At 40.8% G+C, this 25,415-nt stretch overlaps 1 protein-coding gene across 1 annotated transcript in view; it reads left to right on the top strand.

The window, feature by feature from the left end:
• ALDH7A1 (aldehyde dehydrogenase 7 family member A1) overlaps positions 1-25,415 on the top strand; it is a 760,748-nt gene that overhangs the window by 479,935 nt on the left and 255,398 nt on the right. Inside the window, exon 11 of the mRNA XM_044060782.1 lies at positions 3,181-3,275. Coding sequence (XP_043916717.1) covers positions 3,181-3,275 — 95 coding nt within the window. The remainder of the gene's footprint in view (positions 1-3,180; positions 3,276-25,415) is intronic.

Here is a 25,415-nt window from a genome sequence, read left to right as displayed (position 1 = left end):
CTGCAACAGTATGTGCAGGTGCGGGCCTGCGTAATGCCACCTCCAGTCATCTTCTCTCTCATTGTTTGGGATAACCCAGTATGGGAAACAGAATAGGCTGAAGATCAATGTGAAAGTTGTTTGTTCTAGAATTGGAGTAAAAAGATATTAAATAAAAATCAACATATTGAACATCTTGAATTACCTGTCTTATGATCTGAGATAAACATTATCTGTATTTCCCTTTAGGCTTGTAAAATAGCTACAGTCAAAGTTTTGAGATGTACCATTCTTAGACTTGCTTTATATTTTGAAATATTCCTGCTTTTGTTTTGTGGGACTATTTTCCATGGGGCAGTTTATATAGAGCCGTGTGTTTCATTGGTTGGTATTGTATCAAACTTAGTTTATGGGAGCTCAGGCAGTTTATTTTGGCTGGACTATTGTGTAAAGCATGGACTGATAGCATGTTTGTGACTTTTTTATGGCGTATGATGGCTGCTATTAATGCAGTTAAGCCTTTTAGTGAATAATCACCCCATTATTTTCAGCAAATACACTGTCTTATAGGCATATGGGTAGTAGTGCCCTGCTACCCTAATTCTGGTAGGTCTACCAAAGCTCAGAGCTTCAACCTCTGGCTGTCTGTGGGTGTGATGGACCAATCACCTGAGAGTCCATGGTCTGCCTTTCCAAGCCAGAGACAGGGTCCTTTCAGTTTTCTAGTGCCACAGCAAGAGAATGATCACTGAGAAGATATTTCAGCTGCTGAGCTCAGATAAGAAATCTTTTTGGGTTTGTATTTCCTTCCTCTGCTTTTTCCATTTGTGCTTGAATAGTGTATTCTGCTGCTTTGACTGTTTTTTTTTTTTTTTTTTTTCTTCCAAAGAAATTTTGTATATGCTTCTGTTTTTACTTTACGCCTGTTGATTTAACAGCATGATTTGAATGTTTTGACAGGAAAACTTGCGTATTTTGCAGTTTTTTCTTTAGGTATATGATCTTTTAGGTATATATTAGATCACCAAACGCTTATGTTAGCGAACGGTGATTAATCGACCCCATGTAAGCAAAAGCTTACAAAACCGAACTGTCAGAACAGCGATTTTTTTACAAGGATGTTGTCTGGTCCCATGGAAGCTGTATTCTTGGCCTTGGACAATGCAGCTTTAACCTGTGCTGCAGTAATGCTGGGTGCCTGGCATTTCTCCAAGATTGTGATTGGTCCATTAGGGGGCAGAGAAGGGTAAAGTTGGCACTGAATCTGTTGGCCAGTATGTTGGCAATATCTGTTGGCTCAGTATAGGAAATACCATTGTGCAGTAACTCAGAGCAGACCTGGGTGTTGCCATGGCGATTCTTGATATAACTATAGAAAGCTTTGTGGTTGTTTTTAGTGTCTGCTGCAATTCTGCCTTCATAGCTGGCTTTATAGGTTTTGATGAGGCATCTCAACTTTTTGTTGAGGCTAATAAGGGAGTTTTTCCAGTCTTGGGGCTTCACCTTTTTCTACAACAGTTTCTTCCTTCTGTTGTTGAGTTTATTAATGGCAGGGGACCACCAGACTGAGAGAGATTTGAGCTTTTGAACTACTCTTGAGCCATGTAGTGGTCATGGGTTTGTTTCTTGTGTCTCTGTTATGCAATGCATGATTCAGGGTAGGCCTGAGTAAATGGGAGCATCTGGATCTTCCTGAAAATAATTATTTGTCCTTTGTTGTTTTTATTCATTTAAAAAAGTGTATAAAACTCTGCACAGGACCTGGCACTGTTAACCAATATAATAATTTTGTAGTATTCTGTTCATCTGTGTAGTTCTTTGTATTGTCTGTCTGACTTATGTAATTCCTTCTGGTGCGTCTTGATTGTTACAGCACAATGGTATGGTTTCAGGTGAGAATATGTGAATGTAGATGTACTGTATGATAAGAATGAAAATATTTCTAATACCAACTGACAAAATGTGATGTCATCTAAGCTGGCCAACTGGCGTACATGGAGAGTTCTCATATTAGATGCTTGTGGGTTGTGCTTTATCAGCAGTTGGGGAGAATTGATGCCACCTGTTTTTCATTAGTGGAAGGATTGGGAAATCCTCACTGTAGGACCACTTTGTGGTTGAAAACCAATTTTTGCCTTGGGCAATTTTATGACGTGGGAAAAGTATGCTTAAAATTTTCTAGGACTATATACTGTACGATGGCTACAGTTTAAATTTGTCTTCGGGCTTTCAGACTTAAGAAAATCCTCAAAGGAATCCAACCCTTTATGGTGATGTGATTTGCTAAATAAAGATATAATAACTGGATCAGGAATAGTAGGAGCAGAGAGTGGACGGAGATTAGCAGGGATTTCAGGAATAAGAATATCTTGGAAACAGGAAGTTTTGAACTTATTGTCTGACTATGGTTTATAATAAACAAAAAATACTTGTGTTAGCAGTGTGCCATGTACATTAATAGATGGTGTTCCAGAAGTAGTACATAGACCAAAAGGCATAAATCCAACAATAAAACCCTGAGATAAATGTTTTATTTAAATTTCAGAAGAAAAACATACAATAAATTAACCTGCGTCACCTAAAAGAAATTATCCATGTTAAATATTGACCACTGTGAGTTTAGTTCTTTGAACTATTTCAGATGATTATTATTTTTTGGTTTTGTATTAGTAACACCAGCAGGCAAACATTTTTATTGTTTTTGATGTTCAGTTTTGTGCTTTTGCCAGTACTGGAGTATTATTATTATTTTTGATCATGCTCTTATGTTTCATTATGGGAGGAATGCCCATGTAACTAAACATAATTTTAATGTCCAAGATAGAATTCACCCTTTGCAGGGGACCTTTCTTGGAGCTGTCATCTAACCCTGTCTGAGATAATCACTTTACTGATTATGCATTTTAATATATTTAAGCAGTAGTTTGGCACAGCAGTCAAGAAAGAAAACTGGAGATGCAATACCCTTCTTAAAAATCTTGATATACATATCTGCTTCAGGGTTTAGATTGAGACGCTCAGTATATTGTAATTTTGCACTACATGAAAGGGAGTAGAAGGCATTTATACTGGGTCACAGAAAATTTTGGAGGTGAGGTCACAGGTTCTACAGACGTAATTATTGATGTAGTCACTATGTTACTACAATATATATCATGGGTTTGCTAATTATATTTAATCAGTGAAGTTGCTCTTTTTCAGTATTTGAGGATGCTGACCTGAGCCTTGTGATTCCCTCTGTTGTGTTTGCTGCAGTGGGCACTGCTGGACAAAGATGTACAACAACAAGACGACTGGTAAGTTACAGAAGAAACATGCAGCGGGTGTAATTCTGTACTGTATAGTTTGTGTTGTAGGAGAAATGACCATTTCAGCGAAACGCAAGTTCAATAGCATTGTTGACTACAATGTTGGTGCTTTCCCAAGATTGTCAGGATTAATCGCTCTTACAAGCAGTCCTTTTTTAATGCAGTAGAGTCTTGTATAGTAGAACAGAATACGTATGACGTTGTACTTAATGAATCCTGGTCTCATAGTTCCACCTTTGTTTCATTTGTCATGATAAACACTCAGCTACTTTCCTTTATAGTTGTGTGTGCTTCTCAGATGATGTTGGAATGTGAGCTTATGCAACAGCTTATTTTCTACATCATAGGAGCCAATACCTATTTTATTGGTTGATTATTTATTTGGCTGGGTGTCATATATTCCATGGCATGTGTGTGTCTCTGTCTGTGTGTGTGTGTATGGAGAATATTTCCCGAATGCTTGTGTCCAGCTGAAACAAAGGTGGAACTATGATACCATGATTTTGTCTTAAGTACAAAGTCATAAGTACTGCATTCTGCCATATAAGATTCTACTGCATTAAAAGAGTTGCTTGCAAGAGTGATTCATCCTGACACTCTTAAAGCACTGACCCTGAAGTCAACTATGCTAATGGACTTATGTTCACTGAAATGGTCATTTCTTTATAATAGTTAATTACAGTTGTGACTTGTAAATGCACTCACAGAAGGTCATTTATCCATGTAACAGGGCATGTAGATGTACTGTCTGCATTCATGTATTGCAAGGAAAGAGCTTATAGATGAGATCTGCATTCACCCATTGCAGGAGGTGCAGTCAGCCAAGTCATTATGAGCAGTAACGCAGGACAAACCCAAGTGTTCAGTTCTTTCTGTGTTAACACATCACTGGTAGATCTTATTTTAATGCTTGAATTATTTCATGGGTCTCAACAAGTCTGTACGCCATCTTTTAGAAAAAGGCGGCAAATGTGAATAAAAGCTACTGTGTGAAGTATATAAAAAGCTGGCGCAGTGGGTCTCTTGAAGTAGTAAGATTTTTCTGTTGCACAGTCAGAGCTTACCATTGGCTTTTCCACATGTGAATTCATATCTGACTGCACTCAGGATACATTTATCAGTATGTAAGTATGTGTACGTGTATAAATGTGTGTATGCTTTGAGCACGTTTGCCCTCCCTGAGGTGAGGGTGTGGACTGCAGTGGGCAACTGGAAACAATAAAAAAGTTAGGTTCAGTGTGGTGCTACTTCAAAAGATGTAACTTATTTCACTTACAAAAAGGAACTTAAGACTCTTGGATGAACCAGCTACTGCAGGAAAGACCTTGGACTTTCCATTGTTTGTAAATGGAACTCTGAATATTGTTCGACTGAATAAACGTTTGGTTATTTCCTATAGCATGTGAGGGTGGGTTCACTCACCTTTGCCATTGTGTAAGATAATGTGCATGGTTAAGGTTGAAGTTTTAATATTGCTGTGATGATTTTTTTTCCAAGATTACCAGTAAACTGCTTAAGGATGTTCTGTAAAAATTGTGATTTTTGTTTCTGAGCCTGATTAAGAGAAATCACTGCATTTTGAAAAACATCTTTATTAAATCATCACATTTTAAGTTACACCATGATTTTGCATACATTAATAGAAAAACTGTAGTAATAGTTTCCATTTCTATAATCATACAATATATTCATATGCTTTCTTTTTAACGATTTTAATTCACTCCAACATTAAAAAAATTGTTCAATTCCTACCTTCCTCTAGTCTAAACCTTCCTTTTCTTCCTGAGAATTCTTCTGCTTGTATTGTTCCCAGAATTCAATTTATTTCTGTTAAATTTGCTCCTTCCCTTTTCTTAAGATCCCACCTCCAATTCTTTTATCTCCTTTACAGTGTTGAATACTTCCATTACAGTTGTAGGTTTAGATTTTGATGATATTCACTTACAGTATTTTATTACTATTTATACAAATGCTGTAAAGTGTTTCTTAGTTATCCTGAAGCAGCAGTCACTCTGATTTGCCTTGGGCAGTTCAGATCCTGTATCTCTGATAAAAAGAATCATTTCCTTAGTTACTGCTATTTATTCTCCCAAAAGTAGTGTTAGTGTACTCTTTAGGGACTTTTTTTTACATCTACCAGGTCTTTACATTCCGCCAAAAATGCTTCCAGTTTCCTCTGTATTTCCCATCCCATCTCCATCATTTGCTGTTTACCTGAGGTAACATGCAAACTTTTCCATGAAAAATCCTAAACCTTTGGGCTTTTTTGCATACTTGGGAGCCCTACAAACTTCTTTTAATTGTTCCTTTGTAATTTATCTTTGTGTTTTCTCCTTCCAGTTTTTTCTAGCATCTTCTGAATGCTTCTTCGTTATCATGGAGTCTTTTCTAACCCCTTCTGATTGATTCTTATAGTTATTATCCAGTATTGTATATTACCTGGCAGTTATCTCTTTTTAACATAATTGTCTGTTCTAGACTGTGCTAAAAACTCTACCAAAGCTACTCTTTTACCTAACACTCCCTTTTGCCTTTCTGTTTGTCTGTATTCTGTTGTCAGTTCTTGACAGTGAAGGTTTAGCCTTATCCCACTGTGTTGCCTTTCTCTGCTGTGTTATTTATTCCCCCATACCTTGGTTCTTTTGCTAATTTCCTCCTGTATGTTCTGTCTCCTCTCACCTATGTTCTGTATCCTTACATTCAGACATTCATGTTGCTCAAATCTCCAATCTCCATTCCTGCACTGGCTTAGCTCTTAGAGTACTTTCTGCCACTTTATGAATATAATATTCTGAATGATTGTTACTACTGTCCTTAAGGACTTCTCTGTATCTTGTGAAATCCATCATTATCCTTCTTCACTTTGACTTATAACCTTCTGTCTGTGTTATATGTATGAACCTTAACTGCGTATCTTTAAAGTACTCTCGTCAAATAAGGTAACTATAAAGTTGCTCATTCTGTGGGAAAATCAGTTCTTCCCTCTTAACTCTTGGCCTCTTCCCTTCCAAAAATAAATTTCTTCAGCTCTTTACTAACTGTTGTCCACAACTTCTCCTCCAGTTGATAAATGTATTTGAAATCTGTATATAAAATTCCATCAGGAAATGTAAATGCTACCATTACTGTCTCCATGCAGTCCCAGCTGACCCAATCAAATGTTATATGTACAATAAATGTCATACATACAAAGCCAGATCTTAAGGGTCTTTGCCATCTTTTAGTAATTCCAGCACTGCTTTCTTCCAAGAGTCCGTTACTTCCCTCCCTTTTAAATTATTATTGAACAAAGCCTTCCAGATCTTTGTCACACTTTTCTCTCGTAATGTCAAAATTTATACAGGAATACTATACATTCCTATATAATTTTCTATTGATTATGCAATTACTATTTTTTTTATTTCATATCTTCACGCCTTAGCTATAAGTGTTATGCCTCATTTTCCTCTAACGTTGACATAAGTACATTTTCTGTAAATATTTCCATCTGTGTCTTTTCTTGATTTCCTTATTCTTCTGCTTCGTACAGATTTTCATAAAATTCCAACATATCTCTAATACCTCTATTAGGAACTCTGGCTATTTTTCTTGTCATAGACTCCCTAAGTCTGGCTGCAACTCTTTTTACTTCATGTTACCTAAGCAGTTGTACTAATATTTTTTGTGCTCTAGAGTTGTAATCAAGAAATAGTTCAACAGAAAACCTTTCTAAACGTGTACATGTTATCCACGTATGCCCTTATTTTTCCTTTAACATTCTGCTGTTGCTTCTCATCTTGTTCTGAAGTTCCTGCTTTGCAATGCTTTAACTTTTGGCAACCCCTCTAAATGAGTCCCATTACTTCTCTGACATATCTCTTTCTGTCTTAAGTGCTTTAAAGTCTATTTTCATTTTACTCCACTCACTAGCTTTTCCCTTCTGAAGCAAGCTCTACCTTCCCTAATAACTCTCAGATCACACCCACTACCCATTTCTTGAATTCCTTTTCTTTTAACAAAAAATGTAAGAAAGTGCAAGAGTCATTTTTATATCATCACCCTGCATTTTTGTTAGATTTTATTGGTGCACAATCTAACAGTTATTGGATGGGTCCCAAAGCTTTCAATTAAATGTGTGTCCTTGTTAAATGTAAGATGTTGTCCAATCTCACCTTCATTTTTACATATGGGGTCGGAGCCGAGGATCGGCCAGTTTACAACCTCGAAGACTAATGGTTGGCTTGTGGCAGGTACCCCATAGTGCACCAGTACAAACCCCAGATCTCGTTGGCCGCGTCGATGAGTTCGGTCATGCTTCTCTTGGCTCTGGCTAAGTGTCAAATTCTTTCTATTTACATAATATAGTATTAGAGTTAATATTGTGTTGTTAGGGTTGCTATTATCCTAGGCAGTTGTGTTGTTTGCCCTTTTGGTGCAATCTTAGTTTAAACTTGTTGTTAGTCTGGTATCCTGTGTGCCAGTTTAGAGTTCCTTGTAGGCGCCGTTGTGCCTTGTTTTTTTCTATATCAGGTAGAGTGTTGGTTTTCGGCGGTTTTCCGCTGGTAGTTAACAGGGGCTCCTTTTATTTCTGACCGTTATTGGGTCCCATTTGACAGCTTAGTTTCTTCAGCGATTGTATTTTTGGCGGGGATCCGCTTGTTAATTACTTAGGGTTGGAGTTTCCTTCCCTAGTACGATAGTTATTATTATTAAATTTTTACTAAATAGAATCATTATAGCTTCTGTGTGCGTGCGTTTTTCCCTTTTCTGGTCTGTTTAAATTAGAAGACCTAGCTTTCTGTTCCACCGGGCTAGGCCCGTTTAAGTTAAAAGACCTAGTCGTTGTGATACTTCCTTCTGTAGGGCTAGGCCCGTTTTAGTTAGAGGACCTAGTCCTCTCCCCTTCTTCCTTTCCTGGGTGTTGCATGTGTGTGGAATGTCTAAAGTGAGTAAGGAGCACAAACCTTCGGGTTTTAAGAAGTGCATGAAATGCTCCCAAAAGATGTCTTTTAATGGATGGCCACAGTAGCTGTGTTTACTGTTTAGGGGCCATACACTTGCAGGAATCGTGCTTGTTCTGCCATGCTTTCTCTCCTAGGGTGTTACAGGAGAAAAAGAACAAGCTTATACTCAAGGGTCTACTAAAAACATCCTTTGAGGAAGTTCTATCCAGTTCTTCAGCTTCTTCCAAGTCTGGCAAATCTAAATCTTCAAAAAGACCTTCTCCGGCACCGGCTGGTGTCTTGGAGCCGTCTCCTAAACAGTCAAAATCTGCCTCCTTGACTCCCCAGCCTTCGGAGCCGAAGGAGAGCACCATTATGGTGTCAGTCTGTTCCAAGTGTTTCGGAGCCGACCTCTGAACCGATTGAATCAGCAGTTGAATTTGCTACTCGGAGCCCGTTTGTCGTGCCCTACAGGTTTCCATGTTACTGAAGTCTCTAGTGCCCCCTAGGTCAAGATCCCCTACCATGTCTTCCAGGTTTTCCAGGAGCTTTTCGGAAGAAGATGTTGAGAGGGTAGTGTTGAGACTCTTGAAGTCGTCTGCTTTACCAAAATTGTTGTTGGCTCCGACCCAGTCGGCTCCGGAGCCACTTGATCCAACTTTGCCCTTGTCTGCTATTCCTCCTCCGAGCCATGTTGGCCCTTCGGAGCCGGAGTGCTTGGTGGAGGAACTAACAGTTCCAGCTCCCTTTGTCGCTGCTTTGGAGCGGGGTTCGGCTCCGACACGCTCGGTGCCGTCTGTCATGTTTAGGGGCCGAAGCTCTCCTGTCAGCGCCGATGGGGAGGGTTGGCATCGATCTTCAGTTCCGAGCCTTCTTCTCGGTGCGTCGGCCAGGTTGAGCTTGGACCCTGCATCCACCTCAGAGTCGACGGCGCTGGCTCCGACGGCAACCTTTGTCTCTTCGGAGCGGAGTAGGTCTTCGGAGCCGGAGAGGTCGGCGTTTGAGATGATGAAGAGCGTGCTGTCTCATTCTCCAGCTTCTACCAGTGGTACCAGCACTCTTCTCCCGAGAGTACACACTTTCGTCTAAGCCCCTACTCTCTCGGAGACAGCAGAGACCCTCAGCCTCAGGAGCCATCGGCTGGTGGCCCCCACTCTTCCGAGGCCTCCCTAGAATGTCTTTTCGAGGAGCCTCCCCGGAAGAGGTTATGTAAAAGGAAGCATGTTGACTCCCAGGATGAGTCCTTGACATCGGGCACTGACCTCAAGGAGTCGCAAGGGTCCCCCAAGTTGTCCTGTGATGTCTCCTTTGTGGACATCCTGGAGATCCTTAAGCAGAGGTGCGACTGGCCCACTGTCAACCTTTCTGATGAGTCGATGTACCTGAAGGCTTTCGGGTCTCAACCTTCTGCCTCTTGGGTGTCTCCACCTTTTGACGAACTGATGGATCTAGTTAGTCAAAAGGTGTGGGATACTACTGATACCTTGGAGCCCATTCCCCAGGAGACCTAATAAGTTTCTGTCTGTCCCTCTTGGTAAAGAGTTTTTGTCTAAGGGCGTTTCCGTAGATGCCATGGTGGTGGCGTCGGCTACAAAGAAGGACCTGGCGGAGACTTCTTCCTCTGCTCATCCTCCAAACAAGGATTCTCGATAGATGGACAAATTTGGGAAGTGTATCTTTAGTTCAGCGGCACTTACCCTTCGATCGATCTCCTCAAGGAGTTAGGAGATTCTATACAAGGTGCATGTACTGAGGGAATCCCTGACGAGATTTCTGCTCAGTTGTCCACCTTAACTTCTGTAGTTAATTCCTCCATGCGGCTTATCTCCTATGCCGCTGATGGAGCGAGTAGAGCAGCGAGTTCAGGAGTTGCCCTGAGGCATCACTCCTGGATGCCCTTGTGTAATTTTGCGGAACTGTTCGTCTGCTTTCACCAACACCCCATTTGATGGTTCCTCATTGTTTGGTTCTAAGGTGAAGGATAGGTTCATAGGTTCATAGGTTCATACTAGGCTATCTGCCCGAGGGCATTTACAAGCCTAGCCCATAGTTTTGTGGCTTACGCCACCCCTTTAGTATGGGGAACTATACCCATTATTTTGCTGTGCCTCTGTTGAGCAGTGACACTGAGGTAATCCCTGGGGTATATCTGCGATCTCCCATCCATTGGTCAAGATTTCTCTTGAACAAGGCCAGCGAGGTGCTCTGCCTCACATATACCGGGATTTTATTCCACAGCATAGGGAGTCTTTGGGTGATGAATCTATCCCTCCAGCACGTCCTATTAATAGCCGTGTCGAGGTTTAAGTCTCCCGCCCTTGTGGCTCTGATGGATCTAGATTTTTGAGGTGAAGCATATTCATCAAATCTGGGTTTGACATGGCCTTGTATGTTAGGCAAAGGTCACCTCTGAGCAGCGTGGCGACTGAATAGAGCTGGAGTTCTTTCAGTCGGGCAGCATAGGACAGATGTTTGAGACCCTTTATCCTTTTGGTGAGGAACTTTTGTGGCCTCTCCAGCTGCTGCAAGTGTCGGGTCAGATACATTCGAATGGGGCATTGTACTCAATCATTGGTCTGATGAGTGATGAGTATAGGGAGACTATGACCTCCCTTGATCTAGATGAGAATCCCTTCATGATAAGGTGGGCAATGTAGAAGGTCTTCCTAACTACTTTAGCTACATGGGTGTCGAATGACAGACTACTATCAACCTGGGTCCCCAGGTCCCTGATAACTTCTTCTGTACTCAGTGGATTGCCACCTATTTGGTAGCTAGGGGTAACCTTGTTTTTCCCGAAGGGTATGACTATGCATTTTTGGCATTTAACTTTAGGCCATGGCTCTGGCACCAGTTATCCGTTTCTGTGAGACCCTTCTGAAGGATATCTGTGTCAGATGTGTTTTCTACTATGGCCCAGTTTGCAGTCATCTGCAAACTTTGTCAGCCATAACCCTCCTGTGTTTGCTTGTACTTGGAAAAGTAGATGCCAAACAAGAGTGGGCCCAGGACTGAGCCCTGTGGTACACCACTTGTGACAGGCTTTGAGTCTGACATGGCGCCAGCAACTCTGACCCTGTGGGTTCTGTCACTCAGCCAGTTTGCAACCCATCTTGTGGTGTATGGGTTAACATTTAAGCTGATGAGTTTTTCAATGATACCCGAGTGGGGTATTGTATCAAAGGCCTTCGCCAGATCGAGGTAGGCTGTATGGACTGCCTTTCCCTCATCAATGGCTTTGGTGACTGTTTCGAAAAAGTCAACCAAGTTTAGAAGGCATGATCTGCCTTTGACAAAGCCAAACTGGGATGGATCCAAAGTCTGCAAATTCCCTATGTCTTTATTTATGAGGTCCATTATGATCCTCTCCATGGCTTTGCAGATAAGGCTTGTCAAGCTAATGGGCGGTAATTTCCAGGGTTGGTGGAGGCACCGCCTTTGTGAAGTGGGACCACAGTTGCAGTGCGCCACTCCTGGGTACGTATCCAGAGGTAAGACTATGATTAAACAGCTGTCCTAGCTGTGGGTTTAATTCCTCGTTGAGTTCGTGGAGCACACAGCCGGGGACACCATCAGGTCCCATGGATGCTGTGTTTTTTGCTTTGGAGAGAGCAGTTCTCACTTGGGCGTTGGAGATGTTTGGGGGGCTGCAATCGCTTGGTAAAGAGAGCTCTCCTTTTGGGGAGGGAAAAGTTTGCACTGAACCTGTCAGCCAGTATGTTGGCAATGTCTGTAGGATCAGTAATCTTCACATCATTTTGAACTAGTTCTGAGCATATCTGGGAGTTTCCTCCCAGGTTTCTAACATAGCTAAAGAAGGCCTTATGATTGTCTTTTGAGTCTTTAGCTATTTTTCTCTCAAAATTTGCTTTGGATGATTTTATGAGAGCTCTTAGTTTTTACTTATAGTGATCAAGGGTGTCTTACCTTTTAAGGATTTTGCTCTATCTTGTAGTAGCTTCCTCCTTTTGTTGTAGAGTTTGTTTATGGCTGGGGTCCACCAGAGTGGACGCTTGCCTTTGGTACAAAGAGTCTTTGTTTTGCTTGGGATTGCCTTATCCATGCAGTCCTGCAGGTGCTGGTAGAAGGCATTTGTAAGTGATTCAGCGGCTTGAGTACTGTTTTCCGTCGGCTCGGGGCCTTAAAGGAGACCACACTAGTCTTTAGAAGTGTGAAGTCGGCTTCGAGAAGTTCTTTACTGTGGTCTTTTTATTTCAGGTGGGGTGGGATGAGGACCTCCAGCGAGATTAGTTTGTGATCTGATCTCACCAGTGAGGGGTATACTTCCGGTGTTGAACATTGTGCTCCCATGTTCGTGATGATGAGATCAAGTATGTTTTCTCCTCTTGTGGGGATGGTGACTAGTTGTTCCATGGCATTTGAGTTTATGAATTCCAGGAACTTTTGGGCTAGGGTGTTTGGGCTTGAGTAGTGTTCCCAGTCTATATTAGGGTAATTGAAGTCACCTAGTATGATGGTGTTTGGTGATACATTTATCCCCTCTAGTGTTTTCAGGAAGGCCATGTGCGGTTCCTGAGTTTGTGAGGGTGGCCTGTAACATGCTACAATTTGCAGAGCAGTCTTGCCTATGGTTAACTGCACCTGGATGGTCTCCGATGCATCGTGCGTTGCCACCAGTCTTGAGGTGTGGGTGTCTTTGATGAATATAGATACCCCCCCCTCCTTTCTTGGTATTGTCCGGATTTTGGGGCCGGAACGCATGATAAGAGGTAAAACCTGATAGTGCTGGGGTGCTCTCAGGAGCCTTGAACCAGGTTTCTGTCACTGCACAGACATCAATGTTCTCCATACTGAGAAGGGCCTCGAGTGCGTGCATTTTGAGATTTAGACTTCTGGCATTGAGCAGCATTACCCTTAGTTTTTTCCTTTTTGTGTTCTAGGGTGGTAGGTTTAGAATTTGAGCCTTGCCTAAAAAGGCACTATGGGGTGGCAAGAGCCTTTGCCAATATCCGGAATCCCAGGGTGACAGGTGCAAGCCGTCCCTTGAAGCAGCGTGGCTTGTCCAGCATGTCATCCCAGGCAGACAGACATTGGATCCCCTTTGAATGACACCAGAGTTTAAGCCAATTGTTAAAGCTGATCATCTTATCTCTGTATTGTGGCATCATTCTTGGTGAAGGTAGGATACTGCTCAAGGTCAGGGTCATACCTGCCTGGGCTACATAATCAGAGAGCTCCTCAATGTCTCTTTTCATGTAGTCCAAGGAGGTACGTCTCAGGTCGTTTACACCAGCGTGGACAATGACTGAGTCATATTTGTACCTGCTGTTGAGAGACCTGAGTGCTTGCGTTATGTGGCGGATTCTAGCGCCCGACAGGCAGCTTACTGTGACCTTCTCCTTACTCAGTCTGGTGAGCGGGACGTCAGTGTGTCTGACTATGGAGTCACCAATGACTAGTGTGTCTGGCATTGTGTTTGGCCTTAAGGGCTGTGACTGTTTGACACTCTGACTGTGAGGTCTATGTGTTGCAGGTGTTGTGTTCTGAGGTGGTGGTTGTTTGGGTGTCTGCTTTGGTGGCCTCTGCTGTTTTGGTAGATTTTGATCAGAGCCGAGTATGTCTTTGTGTGTTTATGTGTATGATTTGAGGTTGTGATGGTACTATGTGAGACTGGGTCTATAGTGTGTGTGGTAACCTTCTCCTCCTGACTGGTCTTGCCAGTCCTATGTTGAGAGAGCTCAGCCTCCAGTTTGGCCGTATAGTTGCATCTCTCGCATGTATTTGTGTTTTGTGGGAGGAGGAGAGGGTTGTCTGTGTACATGAGGCAATTGTAACATTGCCTCAATATTCCCAGGTTCACCAGCTGAGCAGGAGAGGACACTAGCAACTGATCCCTCGACATGCTAGAAGGACTAGACAAAAAACTTTAAAAGAGATTCCGGGGACGGAGTGACCGAGAAATGGGGGTTTGCCTTTTGGGGTGCTATCTATAAGAGTGCCGTATCAAGGTAATAAGTACTGTAGGAGCAAGTGCTAGGTTTAACAGATAGAGAAAAGTCTACTTGGAGTCAAGTAGAGATGATCTTTTAGGTATTAGAGAAAGTGCTAGTAACAGGGATGCTTAAAGGTAAGATTGAAAAGAATGCACTCTGCAGTGTGCACTAGAGAAGTTAGATATGAAAGTAGGTAACTTGAGTTTTACCTGTTTAAAAAGTTAAGGTTTAGTGGAGAGTTACTATTTTTAAAACAGCAAGATGGACTGAAAGGGGTGGTTACTTTTGTATTTTGGTACTATGAAATACTGTAGGATGGCCAATAAATTTAAATAATTGAAGGGTGGGATTTCAAAAGTGATGGTTTTGTGATTACTCACATAAGCCAGTGAAAGTAGAGAGAAATGAGATATATGGTCAGATTAACATAAGAGGCGGGCAACTAGAAAGACAGTGGTATTTAACAAGACAACTTAAATGGGTGGGAGGGAGGGAAAAAATTCTGCCTGACTCAGAACAGAGAGAGCTGTGGTCTCTTTTGAAGTTTTAATATGCTGTTAAACAGAATGCAAGCAAAACACAAGGTAAAGAAAACAAACTACAGTATTCAAAATATAGAAAGGCAATACAGAAATACAAAAAATAACAGCAAACTAACCTTTCCTTCACAGCAAAGTGTAGCAGAGTCTGGATGAGCCTTTCTGGTTTCACTCGGTTTGAGCAAGAAGGAAAGACGCTTTCTGCCGTGGGAGTATGTTTTACTTTTCCCTCTCGACCATACTCCAAAGGTCAAAGGGGCGGTAAAATGTGGTTCAAAAAGTCCCAGAGGGTCTTTCCGGACACACAGGGTGAACCCTCCTTCAGAGGCAGAGGAGGAGGAGGAAATGGGAGACGTCGCCCTAGAGGCAGGGTGGCCTGCAATACCAGCAAGGCCGTGATTCCTTTCGGGGACGACCTTATCAGCGCTCCTGATGTGGAGCCCGACTGCGTTTCTCTGGGGCTGGTCGGGGGTCACATTTCTTTGTACCCACTTGTCTTTAGTGATATTTAGCCAGGCTTCTGGATACAAAGAGTTGTTACCAGAGGCTGTATCATACTTTTTTCCCTTCCACCATTTGTTCCCAAGAGCATCCCAGATGTACCACCCAGTCACAGGGATCAGGCAACTGTGGAGATCAACAAGTTGCTCTTAAAAAGAGTCATCCAGTCCATCCCAGCAGACCAGATAGGATCTGGAACTTACTCCAGGTTCTTTTTAGTACCAAAATGAACAGGAGATTAGAGGCCAATATTGGACCTCAGCAGATTAAACAAATCCTTGAAGGACCAATTTCGGATGGTAACACTGCAGTCAATACTCCCGTTGTTAGCGAAAGACTATTGGATGTGCTTTCTAGATCTCCAAGACGCCTACTACCATATAAAAATGGACAAGGCGTCCAGGAGCCATCTATGCTTCCGGCTGGGAGCCAGTCACTTATCACTTTTGTGCTCTGCCCTTTGGTCTCACCAGAACCCCCAGGGTGTTCACCAAATGCATGGCAGTAGTGACAGCTCACCTGAGACATCGGGGATTCCAGGTGTTTCCGTATTTCACCAGGCATCTACTCCTCCAAAACAGGGACGCCACTATTCAACTTTGTGCTCAGTTAGGGATCTCCATAAATTGGGAAAAATCTGCATTATTGCCCTCTCATTCTGTGATTTTTATAGGCGCAGAGGTAGACACAGTGAACATGACAGTTCGTCTCCCCGCCGAAATGGCACAAAACTTAATCTCTCAAATTCAACGTTTTCTGCCATTGTGGAAGGTCAAAGCAAAGTGGGTTCTTCAGCTCCTCGGGACTATGGCTTCCACCATTCTATTAGTACCATTAGCCAGGTTGCACATGAGAATTCACCAGTGGCTTCTGTCTTCCCAGTGGTCCTTCCAATATCTTCCTCTGAGTCATCCTTTCCTGCTGACGGAATCATGCAAGAAGGACCTTCTTTGGTGGATAGCTCCCAACCAGTTGATCATGGGCGCGCCCCCTTTGTTCCTGCCCAACCCATTGCCACTGTGACCACAGATGCCTCCCAGATCGGGTAGGGGGGCATTATCTCGGCAGGACTGTCCAAGGCACATGGCAAGAACACAAGGCTCACCTACATATCAGTGTTCTGGAGATGAGGGCGGTGCTCCTGGCGTTGCAAGCACTTCAAGCCCTTCTTCCTCTAGGGACTATTGCGATACAATCAGACAGCATGTCGGTTGTTTGGTATATCAACAAACAGGGCAGTACCAGATCTTACCCACTCTGTCAAGAGGCCATGCGAGTTTGGGAATGGGCGATTTCTTTCCAGTGCTTTCTGGTTGCAACGCACATTCCAGGGGCGACCAACGTGATAGCCAACAAGCTCAGCTGGGCGATTCTACTGCCTCACGAGTGGTCTCTGAAACAGGAAACAGCAGAACATTTTTCCGAAAATGGGGACAGCCTTGCTGCGACCTTTTTGCTAGTCCAGTCAATGCCAAATGCAGCAGCTATTTTCCCCTCATTCCCCCTCTGGGGAAGACACCCAGAGACGCTCTGGCTCACGATTGGCCCATGGGACTTCTGTATGCCTTTCCTCCATTTCCTCTCATTTCCAAAATGATTCAGAAAGCCAGTCAGCTGGGAAGCAAGTTGATCCTCATTGCTCCGTCAGGTTTGGTTCTCCTTCCTCGAGCCTCTTCTCTTGGACGATCCTTGGATCCTGGACCCAGCTCCAGATCTGTTGACTCGCATGTCAGGTTCATTGCATCCCTCAATCCACACCCTCAAATTGACAGCGTGGCTGCTCCAGTTCCATCCCTAGTCAGGCGTCATGATGTATCATCCTCGGTATCACATATTCTTATGTCCTACCCATAAACCTTCAACTAGGAGGCTTTATGGCAGTAAATGGAAAAGATTTTCTATTTGGGCACAGAAAATGAATGTAGATCCCTACACTGCTTGTATCCCTGTGATTTTGGAATTTCTCTCCGACCTTTTCCAGGATCTGCCTCTGCCATTATCAGAGTCCAGTTGGTGGCAATTTCTCATTTTCACTTAGGGTTTCTGGATACCAATTTAATGTCTCATAAGCTATGTATTGAGACCACCGCTGCAAGAACCTGTGGCTTCTTGGGATTTAAAATTTGTGTTGTCCAAACTGACTTCTCCACTGTTTGAACCTTCCCACTCATCTTCATTGAAATTTTTGTCTTGGAAGACTTTGTTTTTGGTAACTATTATGTCAGCTAGACAGGTATCGGAGCTGCAAGCCTTGTCTGTTAAGCCACCTTATTTGATCTTTCACAAAGACAGGGTGTCACTGTGTACTAATCCCTCCTTTATCCGCAAAGTTTGTTCCCCTACTACCTTAAATCAATCCATAGAACTTCCAGTTTTCTTCCCTAATCACTGTAATGTAGCTGAATACCGTTTTCATCAGCTGGATGTTCATAGACAACTACATTTTTATTTACAGCAGACCAAGGAATTTAGGAAATCAGATCAACTATTCATCATCTCCTTTTCTGACTTCAGTTTGGGCTTACCAGTTTCTAAAGTGACACTATCTAACTGGATTTCCAGTTGCATAGCCTTTATCTACAGTTTGGAGGGCAGACCTTTACACTGCAGGATCAAGGCTCATTCTACCAGGTCACTGTCTACCTCTGCACCCTTTCAAGCCAGGGTCCCACTTGATAATATTTGTGCAGCAGCTATGTGGGCTACCCCTCACACTTTTATTACACATTACAAATTGGATTTAGCTTCCAGGGGTAGAGCATCCTTTGGCTCCACGGTGCTTAGGAGTATTTTCCAGTGAGCCACCCAAGAATAAGGCACTAGGGACGCTGTCCCATATGTAAAAATGAAGGTGAGATTGGACTACACAACGTAAAGAAGTTATGCACTCACCATAACATTCCATGTTGGTAGTCCATCTCACTCTTCATTTTTACCAACCCGCCCTCCTGCCTCCATCCTGGAAGATCTGGAGATAATAATAATTTGGTTATCTTTGGTTGGAGACCCTTTAGTATTGGTTTGTCTGGTATGGTTATTTCTTCTAGTGAGCAGCAAACAAGATCTGGAGTTTGTACTGGTGCACTATGGGATACCTGCTTAGCCACGAGCCAGCCAGAAGTCTTCGAGCTTGTAAATCGACCGAGTCGGAGCCGAGGGTCGGCTCCGAACCCATATGTAAAAATGAAGGGTGAGATGGACTACCAACATGGAACATTAAGTTGAGTACATAACTTTTTTTTCTATTCAGTCCAGCCCAGTTGTTCTATATTGGGGAATAATATGCAAATTCTGACTTCCTGCTTCTGGTTTGACATTTTACATAAATATTTGCACATATTTCTTTAGAAATCCAGAATGTTTTGTTATTGTTTTCATTTTAGTCCCCCTGATTCATTCTCTGTTCCTACCCGTAAACAATAGTCCCTGCTGAAAGCTCAAAAAAATTTTTTTTAAAGTTCCGTAACAGTAGTCAATTGTTATCCCTTTTTCCTGTTCTGTCACTACTGGGATCTCTCTCACAATCAGTACTATTCCCCTTTGCCTTTATTCCTAATATTCCCCTGAATGTCCCCTCAAAATCATTTTTTGTCAAATTCACTTGCTCATTTTTATCTAAATACATCTTATGTAAAGTTGCTGTTTGCACCCTACAAGTAATGTAAATCAAGCCTCCTTGCCTTTTTTGTCTATACCTGTAATGTCACTTATATTCCATGTTCATACTGACAAAGCAGCTATACTGATAGAAAGTCGTTACTCCCACAAATTATACATGACATTTCTATGGAATACATGCTTCCATCATGCTACTATGTACATGTACACACTAATGTTTAGTGGGCCGATCTTGTATATAGTTGTTTCTTCTTATCTCTTTTTGCACCCATAACACATTTTTCAAAACCCTCGGTCACCTGTTAACTCCACAGGAAATGCACAAAATTACATACACTTTCGAAAAAAAGGAAGTTCCAAATAGAAGCAGTTCTTAATCCCGTTTCATCCATTTAGGGATTGCTTCCTAAGAATTTCCTTCATTTGACTTATCCTTATCTTTACTACTATTTCACACTCTGTCCTTTTCCATTGGCTTTTCTCTTTTTTATTTGTCAGATCGTCTCTCCAATGACTTCTTCAAAACTGGAGAATTGGACTGAAAAATGTCCAGTTCTCCTGTGGAGGCAGAGAGGAGGCTTTTAAGAATAATCTCGGACCTGTAGTCCAGAAAGGCCTGTGGTGTAAATTTGGAGCAGATATTGCACTCCACCTCCAAGTGCAATAACTGTAACCAATAAACACATTTGGAGTGAGGGTTCTGAGGAGAAAGTTTGTGCCCGCAGACCTAATATTTATTGAATCCTGGTGTCTTGTCTAACATGACTAGAATCAGGAGACAATAATCAACAACAGCAGCAATAGCAGAAAAACTATTCGAGCTTCAAAAGCTTTACTCTGTATACTAGCCATTATATGCACACCAGGAAAAAAAAATAACTAATTAAGAATGAGGAGGAGCTTTTTTTTGGTACAAGGAGGGAGATAGAAAGGACAGGAATTGCCTGATAGAGAAAAACTGAGACAACGCGAATTAGAACTAGAACTGTAAAACTAAACACACCCTACTACATCCGAATATACATTAGTTGAAAGAATAATAGAGCAAAGCTTCCTGCAGTAAAAGATACTTATCTGATGAAATCCACAGAACGTAGTGAACAGCACTGAGTCCTAGCCACATCTGACTTGTTCAAGTAGCAAATGAGGTATGAGGAGCTATTAAGCTGGCAGGGCATTATGGGAAGGGAGAGGAGCCAAAGCCTGAAGTTGCCTGAATTAGATCTGGTCAGATCCAATGTACCCATATGTTAAGGTGGATGGAAGAAAACAGTGCAGATGTAACATTTTGTTAAATACATAACTTTTGCTTATCATGCCAATGTGGATATTAGAGGATATGTTCTCATTCACTCAGACTTGTCTTACCATAGTCTCTCTCCCAGATGTGGAAAAAACTTGCATAATGTCATTAAACATTAACATTTAGCCATAAGTAAAAAAAAAAAAAAAAAAAAAAGTAAATTAACTAAACTGCGCACTGTTAAATTTGATACGTTAAAGTACTAAGGCTGCTAGGACAGTAATTGCTTGTATACTGCCCACTTCCCACAATTTCAAAATTTTCTTTCTTAGGTTTTTCTTTTCACTGAACTGCTTTGCATACCCCTTTAAAAGTTAACACATTGCATCTCTGAGTTTCACAAAAAAGGTTACTTCAAACAAAGTGCAGATGTCTCGTAATTAATTGCTCACATCTGTAGGCTGCTTGACTTCAGCCAAAAGCAAGTACTGGTGAAGTAAACTCCAGCTATTTACTTTACATATGCAAAAAATAGCTACCATTGTTCAAGTTTTTAATTAACTTTTTTTGTTTAAGAATTTTTACTTACAAAATGAGTAAGTGGCTTAAAATTAAAAACATTCATCTCAGTGGCATTCTCTTTAAAATTGAAATAGTTATTATTTTGCTATTTCTATATGTAATATGACCAGTACGCATTTATATCCAGCAGCCAAAGATCACAAGTGCATATTAACTTTAACTTGCTCATTTTCAGCCTTTATCTTGGTCATATGTAAAACCTTGGATACATTATAACCAAGAAGGACTACCTTTTTAACTCGGTATCTCTGGCATATTTAGCAGTCACTGATAAATTCCCAGCACTTCACATTAGAAATACCTCCATCTGCATACTTGTACAAGACTGCTTTATACTCTAATAGCATAGCATGTAATTTACGACGGGAAGCATTTTTACAAATAATAACAAGAACAAAGCCTGTTTTATCTACAGCCACTTTTTCAGTCCAATGTCCTTTTCAACATTTGTGACATAAAATGTGGTTTATGTTTTACAGTTCTACCACCTGTTTAACACTGTCAGTAGGATTCAGGTATTTTTCATTCACCACATCTTGCAGAATGGAATTGATGATTTATATTTTTTCTCACTTATTCACTAAATTGTTTTGTTGCTGGTCTTGATCATTTCAGTCTCCCAATACAGGTCTGTGGTTCAATTCCCAGGTACTCCTTATTCTTCTGGTCAGCTCCTAGACTTTTTTCTGTATCTTAAGTATTTTCCTTTGGAGTAGTGGTAATGGTTTCAATGGCAAAGTCTCTCTGGGTTTTGTTATTGTCAATGGATTGAAAAGCCGAATCCTCTTCAGCTTGCTGGCTCGCTCTTTATTGACTAAACTTTATTTCCTCCTTAGCCTGTTCTGCATCCGTATGTGTTTAATACTCAGACTGTTCTGAAGACAACTGGATATAGCAGCTGGAATCTGACATGTGCCTTTCAACATCTCCTGATTGCAGAGATAAACTTGCATTTCTTTTGCCGGATGTACAGTGAATAATCATTTTTTGCGAACCCTCTGGTGTCCCCAGTTTTAATACTTTTTGCTTCTTGAACTGTTGTGTCAGGCTCATTTTCTCCCCAGTTTTAATACTTTTCGCTTCTTGAACTGTTGTGTCAGGCTCATTTTCTGCTGGAATGATCCTATCTTTATTAATATAGGTCGTAGTTGCTTTTTGATGGCCAGATTTTTGAGTATACACATAATGTACCCTCTAAGTAATTCCTGCTGTAGAACACCAGCCCAGTTGCTTATTTGTACTTTTTTAAACAAGAAACATGTTTATTGAATTATCACTTACAACATAGGCAATCATACATTTGTATAAATAAAAACAAAGCATGCTGATGTATTTTCACTTGCAAATGTTATACATCACATATAATTTTCTATAGTTATTGTCAATCGAGTATTACACAGCTAATTTAATTCCTGCCTTCCCTTACACATCATTCCTTTTCCAAAACATTATTCTGCATGTATGGTTCCCACAATTTCCATTTATTTCTATGTAATTTGCTCTTACCCATTTCTAAAGATCTCTCTTCCAGTTATTTTATCTGTATTACCATGTTCACTACTTCTAGTACAGTTGGCTTATACATTGATAAAACAGCAGTTGTTAAAATGGAAATCAGTCACCATAAGTAAATTTAACAAGGCCTTACTATGTTTAGGCAATTCTGATCCTGTATCACTCTTCAAAAAATGCATTTCCTTAGTTACACCAATTTGTTCACCCAATATTTCTGACAGAGTAGTCTACAGGGAATGGTTAAAGTCTAGCAAGTCATTACATTCCTAAAAATATATTTCCAATTACCTCTTTCTTCTCCAACATTTGCAATCTACCCGAGGAAAAATTCTTTGGAGTCTGCTTGAGGTATAAAAATAACTATGGAAACACTTCCAGGCAAAGGTCCTAAATTTTCTAGACTTTGTTGCGTATTTGGGTGCCATTCATATATCCTTCCATTATTTATTTTTGAATTGCTTATCCAGTCTCTCTTCCCAAGCCTTTCTGATTTCCTCTGAATGATTACTGTAGTTATCATGCAATATTCTATATGCTTTAGTTATACTTTAGATAAAATTAATACATTATACTCCTGAGTTTTTCTGGTATAGTAAATATATAATTAAATAAAATCTCAGGATTTCTCACATTCTGTCATTTGACGTCACTATTTTTTGAGACCATTCTTGAGAAGCAGTATGTTAGCCAGTTTTGCAAAATATGTGTGAGGCTTTTCCCAGCCAGAGCTTTGTCTTTTCTGGTCGAGTTTCCCTCAGGTTTGTTTTCATGTTTTTTCATTGTTGACATCCAAGGAGTGCAACTATTAGCTGGCAACTGAGTGTTATCCAAATTGATAAAGTTTACCCTTGTTTTATCAATTTCTCATTTTCACGCTGGGAAAGCTCAGATCAACATGTTGCTGGATTAGCAATCATCTTGGAAGTCCCCTGAAATCATTGCAGTTTCCTTACTTTGGTCAAATAGTTTAAACATTGACTTGGGTCCCATTTCTTTGCTGACATTTAATTACCAGGAAGGACCGACTAGGTAGAACCCCATTTTCAGCAGAGGCCTGAAGAGAAAAGCACCAAATTATTACACAACATTTTAGGAACAATAATTTTACAATTTTCAAAAATAAAACAAAAAAAATCTAACAAATTAGACAATAAACATTGGTTAAGAATCAATACAAGTTGTATGACAGTCATTTAATATTTAGAGAAATTTTAGATAGGTTGTAGAGAAATTATAGATGATGTTGTGTCTTTCGGCTTTTCCCGGTTAGGGGTCACCACAGACTACTCCGGTCCACTAATGATTGGCAGTAGATTTTTACGTGCCGAGTTGCCGGCCCTGACGCACAACCTTCAGTGAAGGTACGCCCATTCACGCATGTCTCCACACAGAAGACGCTCTAGCTGAGAATCGAACGGGACAACGTCTTACTGTGAGGCGACAACGCTACCGCAGCACCACCACCGCAGTTCTTGAGAAATTAAAGATAAGTTAGTGTAATACAAACAGGAATTGCAGTAGGAAGTGAGGGGAAAACAGGCTTATGGTATGTTTAGAGAGAAAGTCAGGGAAGAGAATTTGATAGAAGTAAGGAATTAAGTGAAGACGGGAGAGTAAGGAGGTATACGAATTGAAAAGGTACTTGTTCACATTTAAGGATCTAGTTTATCTTGCTTTTGAGCAGAAGCAAAGCCAGATTTTAGCCATGAAGTCTTTGAGTGGTTTTGAAAGATAGAAGGGAGAGTATTGACAGGCAATGAGTTGCAGGCCTTAGCAACCTTTCACGAGTACAGACAATGCCCAGCAGATTTGTTAGGTTTTTAGATAGGAGTTTGTAGGAGTTTTTAGTCAATGGGAACATAGTTGTGTAGAATGCTTTTGCTGCTGGACAGGCAGATGAATGCTGGATAATTTTATAGGTGGTAAGAAGCTGTGTATATATTAGTTTGAGGCAGTTCTAACCAGTTTAGGCTTTTTCATGCTATACAGACATGGTTTCTGAAAGGGGTATTTGCTACAAATTTAACAATTTTTTTATAGCATTGTTCAAGCTTTCATTTTTGTGAAGCTTGGAGGTTAATAAGAATAGGAGCCTCATAAAGAAGAGCGGGGAGGAGATGAGTAACGGCCAGTGTTGTTTTAGTTGTGTCACTGAGAACATTTTTGGCTCTGTATAGCATCCCTAGTTTTTAATGAGTTTTTCTTTTGCAATTTTATATATGCAGGTCGAATGTAAGATTATCATTCAAAACAGTGCAAGAAACTTCTCTGTGTTCAGTCCCTATATCTCTAGTTAATCACTGTATGTTAATCAGATCAGACAACAGTTGTAGAAGTAGCAAACTTAAACTCGTCTTAAGTCAAAAAAAATAAAAAAATATATAATTGTGCAGAATTACTAAGTATTCGAAAGTAATCCAAGCAAGGCAGGCAGTCTGTTTCCACTCGAAAATCCTTTATTAAGATTATTGTTCACTATCATCCCTAATAATTTGCTATGTGAAGTGTCGTCAGTGGTTGTATTATCAAGAGAGCAAGGGAGAGGAGTTTAAATTTTGTTTTTTCATGAGAGGGGGATTTTGGGGGGGGGTAGTTAGGGCTTTTTAGGGTTGAGCAAGTTGTAAGTTACAAAGTTGTTAAAGCTTCCTGAGTAGTTCTTTGGAGGTGTACCATATTATCAAGTGTGCTAATGAGAGTAGAATCATCTGCGTATTGTATTAGGATGGCCTGATGTGTGAACGTATATCTGAGAAGGCCTTCTGTTCCTCCTTTCTCCCTTTCTTTAAAAAAAAAATTGCCTGAATCTCCTTGTGTTCTGACTGTGCTTCTCAAATATTTTGGAAATATAGAGTATATTTTAGTGCATTTATTAAAACTGTATTTGCCTTAATATTGCTACAACTCGTGCTCTTATGTTGCACTGCATCTGAATTGTTTGTGTGTTTTAGCTGTTTTTCTGTATATATATATATATATATATATATATATATATAGACTAGCTACTTATTCTACTGTATTACTGCCTCTTAAATCGTTTTTCAGTTGTGCACTTGCCTTGCTTCATTTAAAAAGTTTTAAATTGCTAATTTTGTAGAGTTTTAATTGCATTTACAGTTTAGGACTACACACTCAACTGTGTTAGCCTTTTCTGTGTTTATTTACTGTGTTATTGCATTATTTAGCCTGTTTTAACAAAAAAAAATACTATCTTGTTTGCTTGTTTCCCACTTACCTAGCCAGTATAGTCCAGATCC

This window comes from Protopterus annectens, chromosome 2.part0 (assembly GCF_019279795.1).
Source record: "Protopterus annectens isolate FY-2018-M chromosome 2.part0, PAN1.0, whole genome shotgun sequence".
Lineage (NCBI taxonomy): Eukaryota > Metazoa > Chordata > Ceratodontiformes > Protopteridae > Protopterus > Protopterus annectens.
The sequence above is the reverse complement of the archived record's forward strand: the minus strand, read 5'-3'. Positions and strand labels throughout refer to the sequence as shown.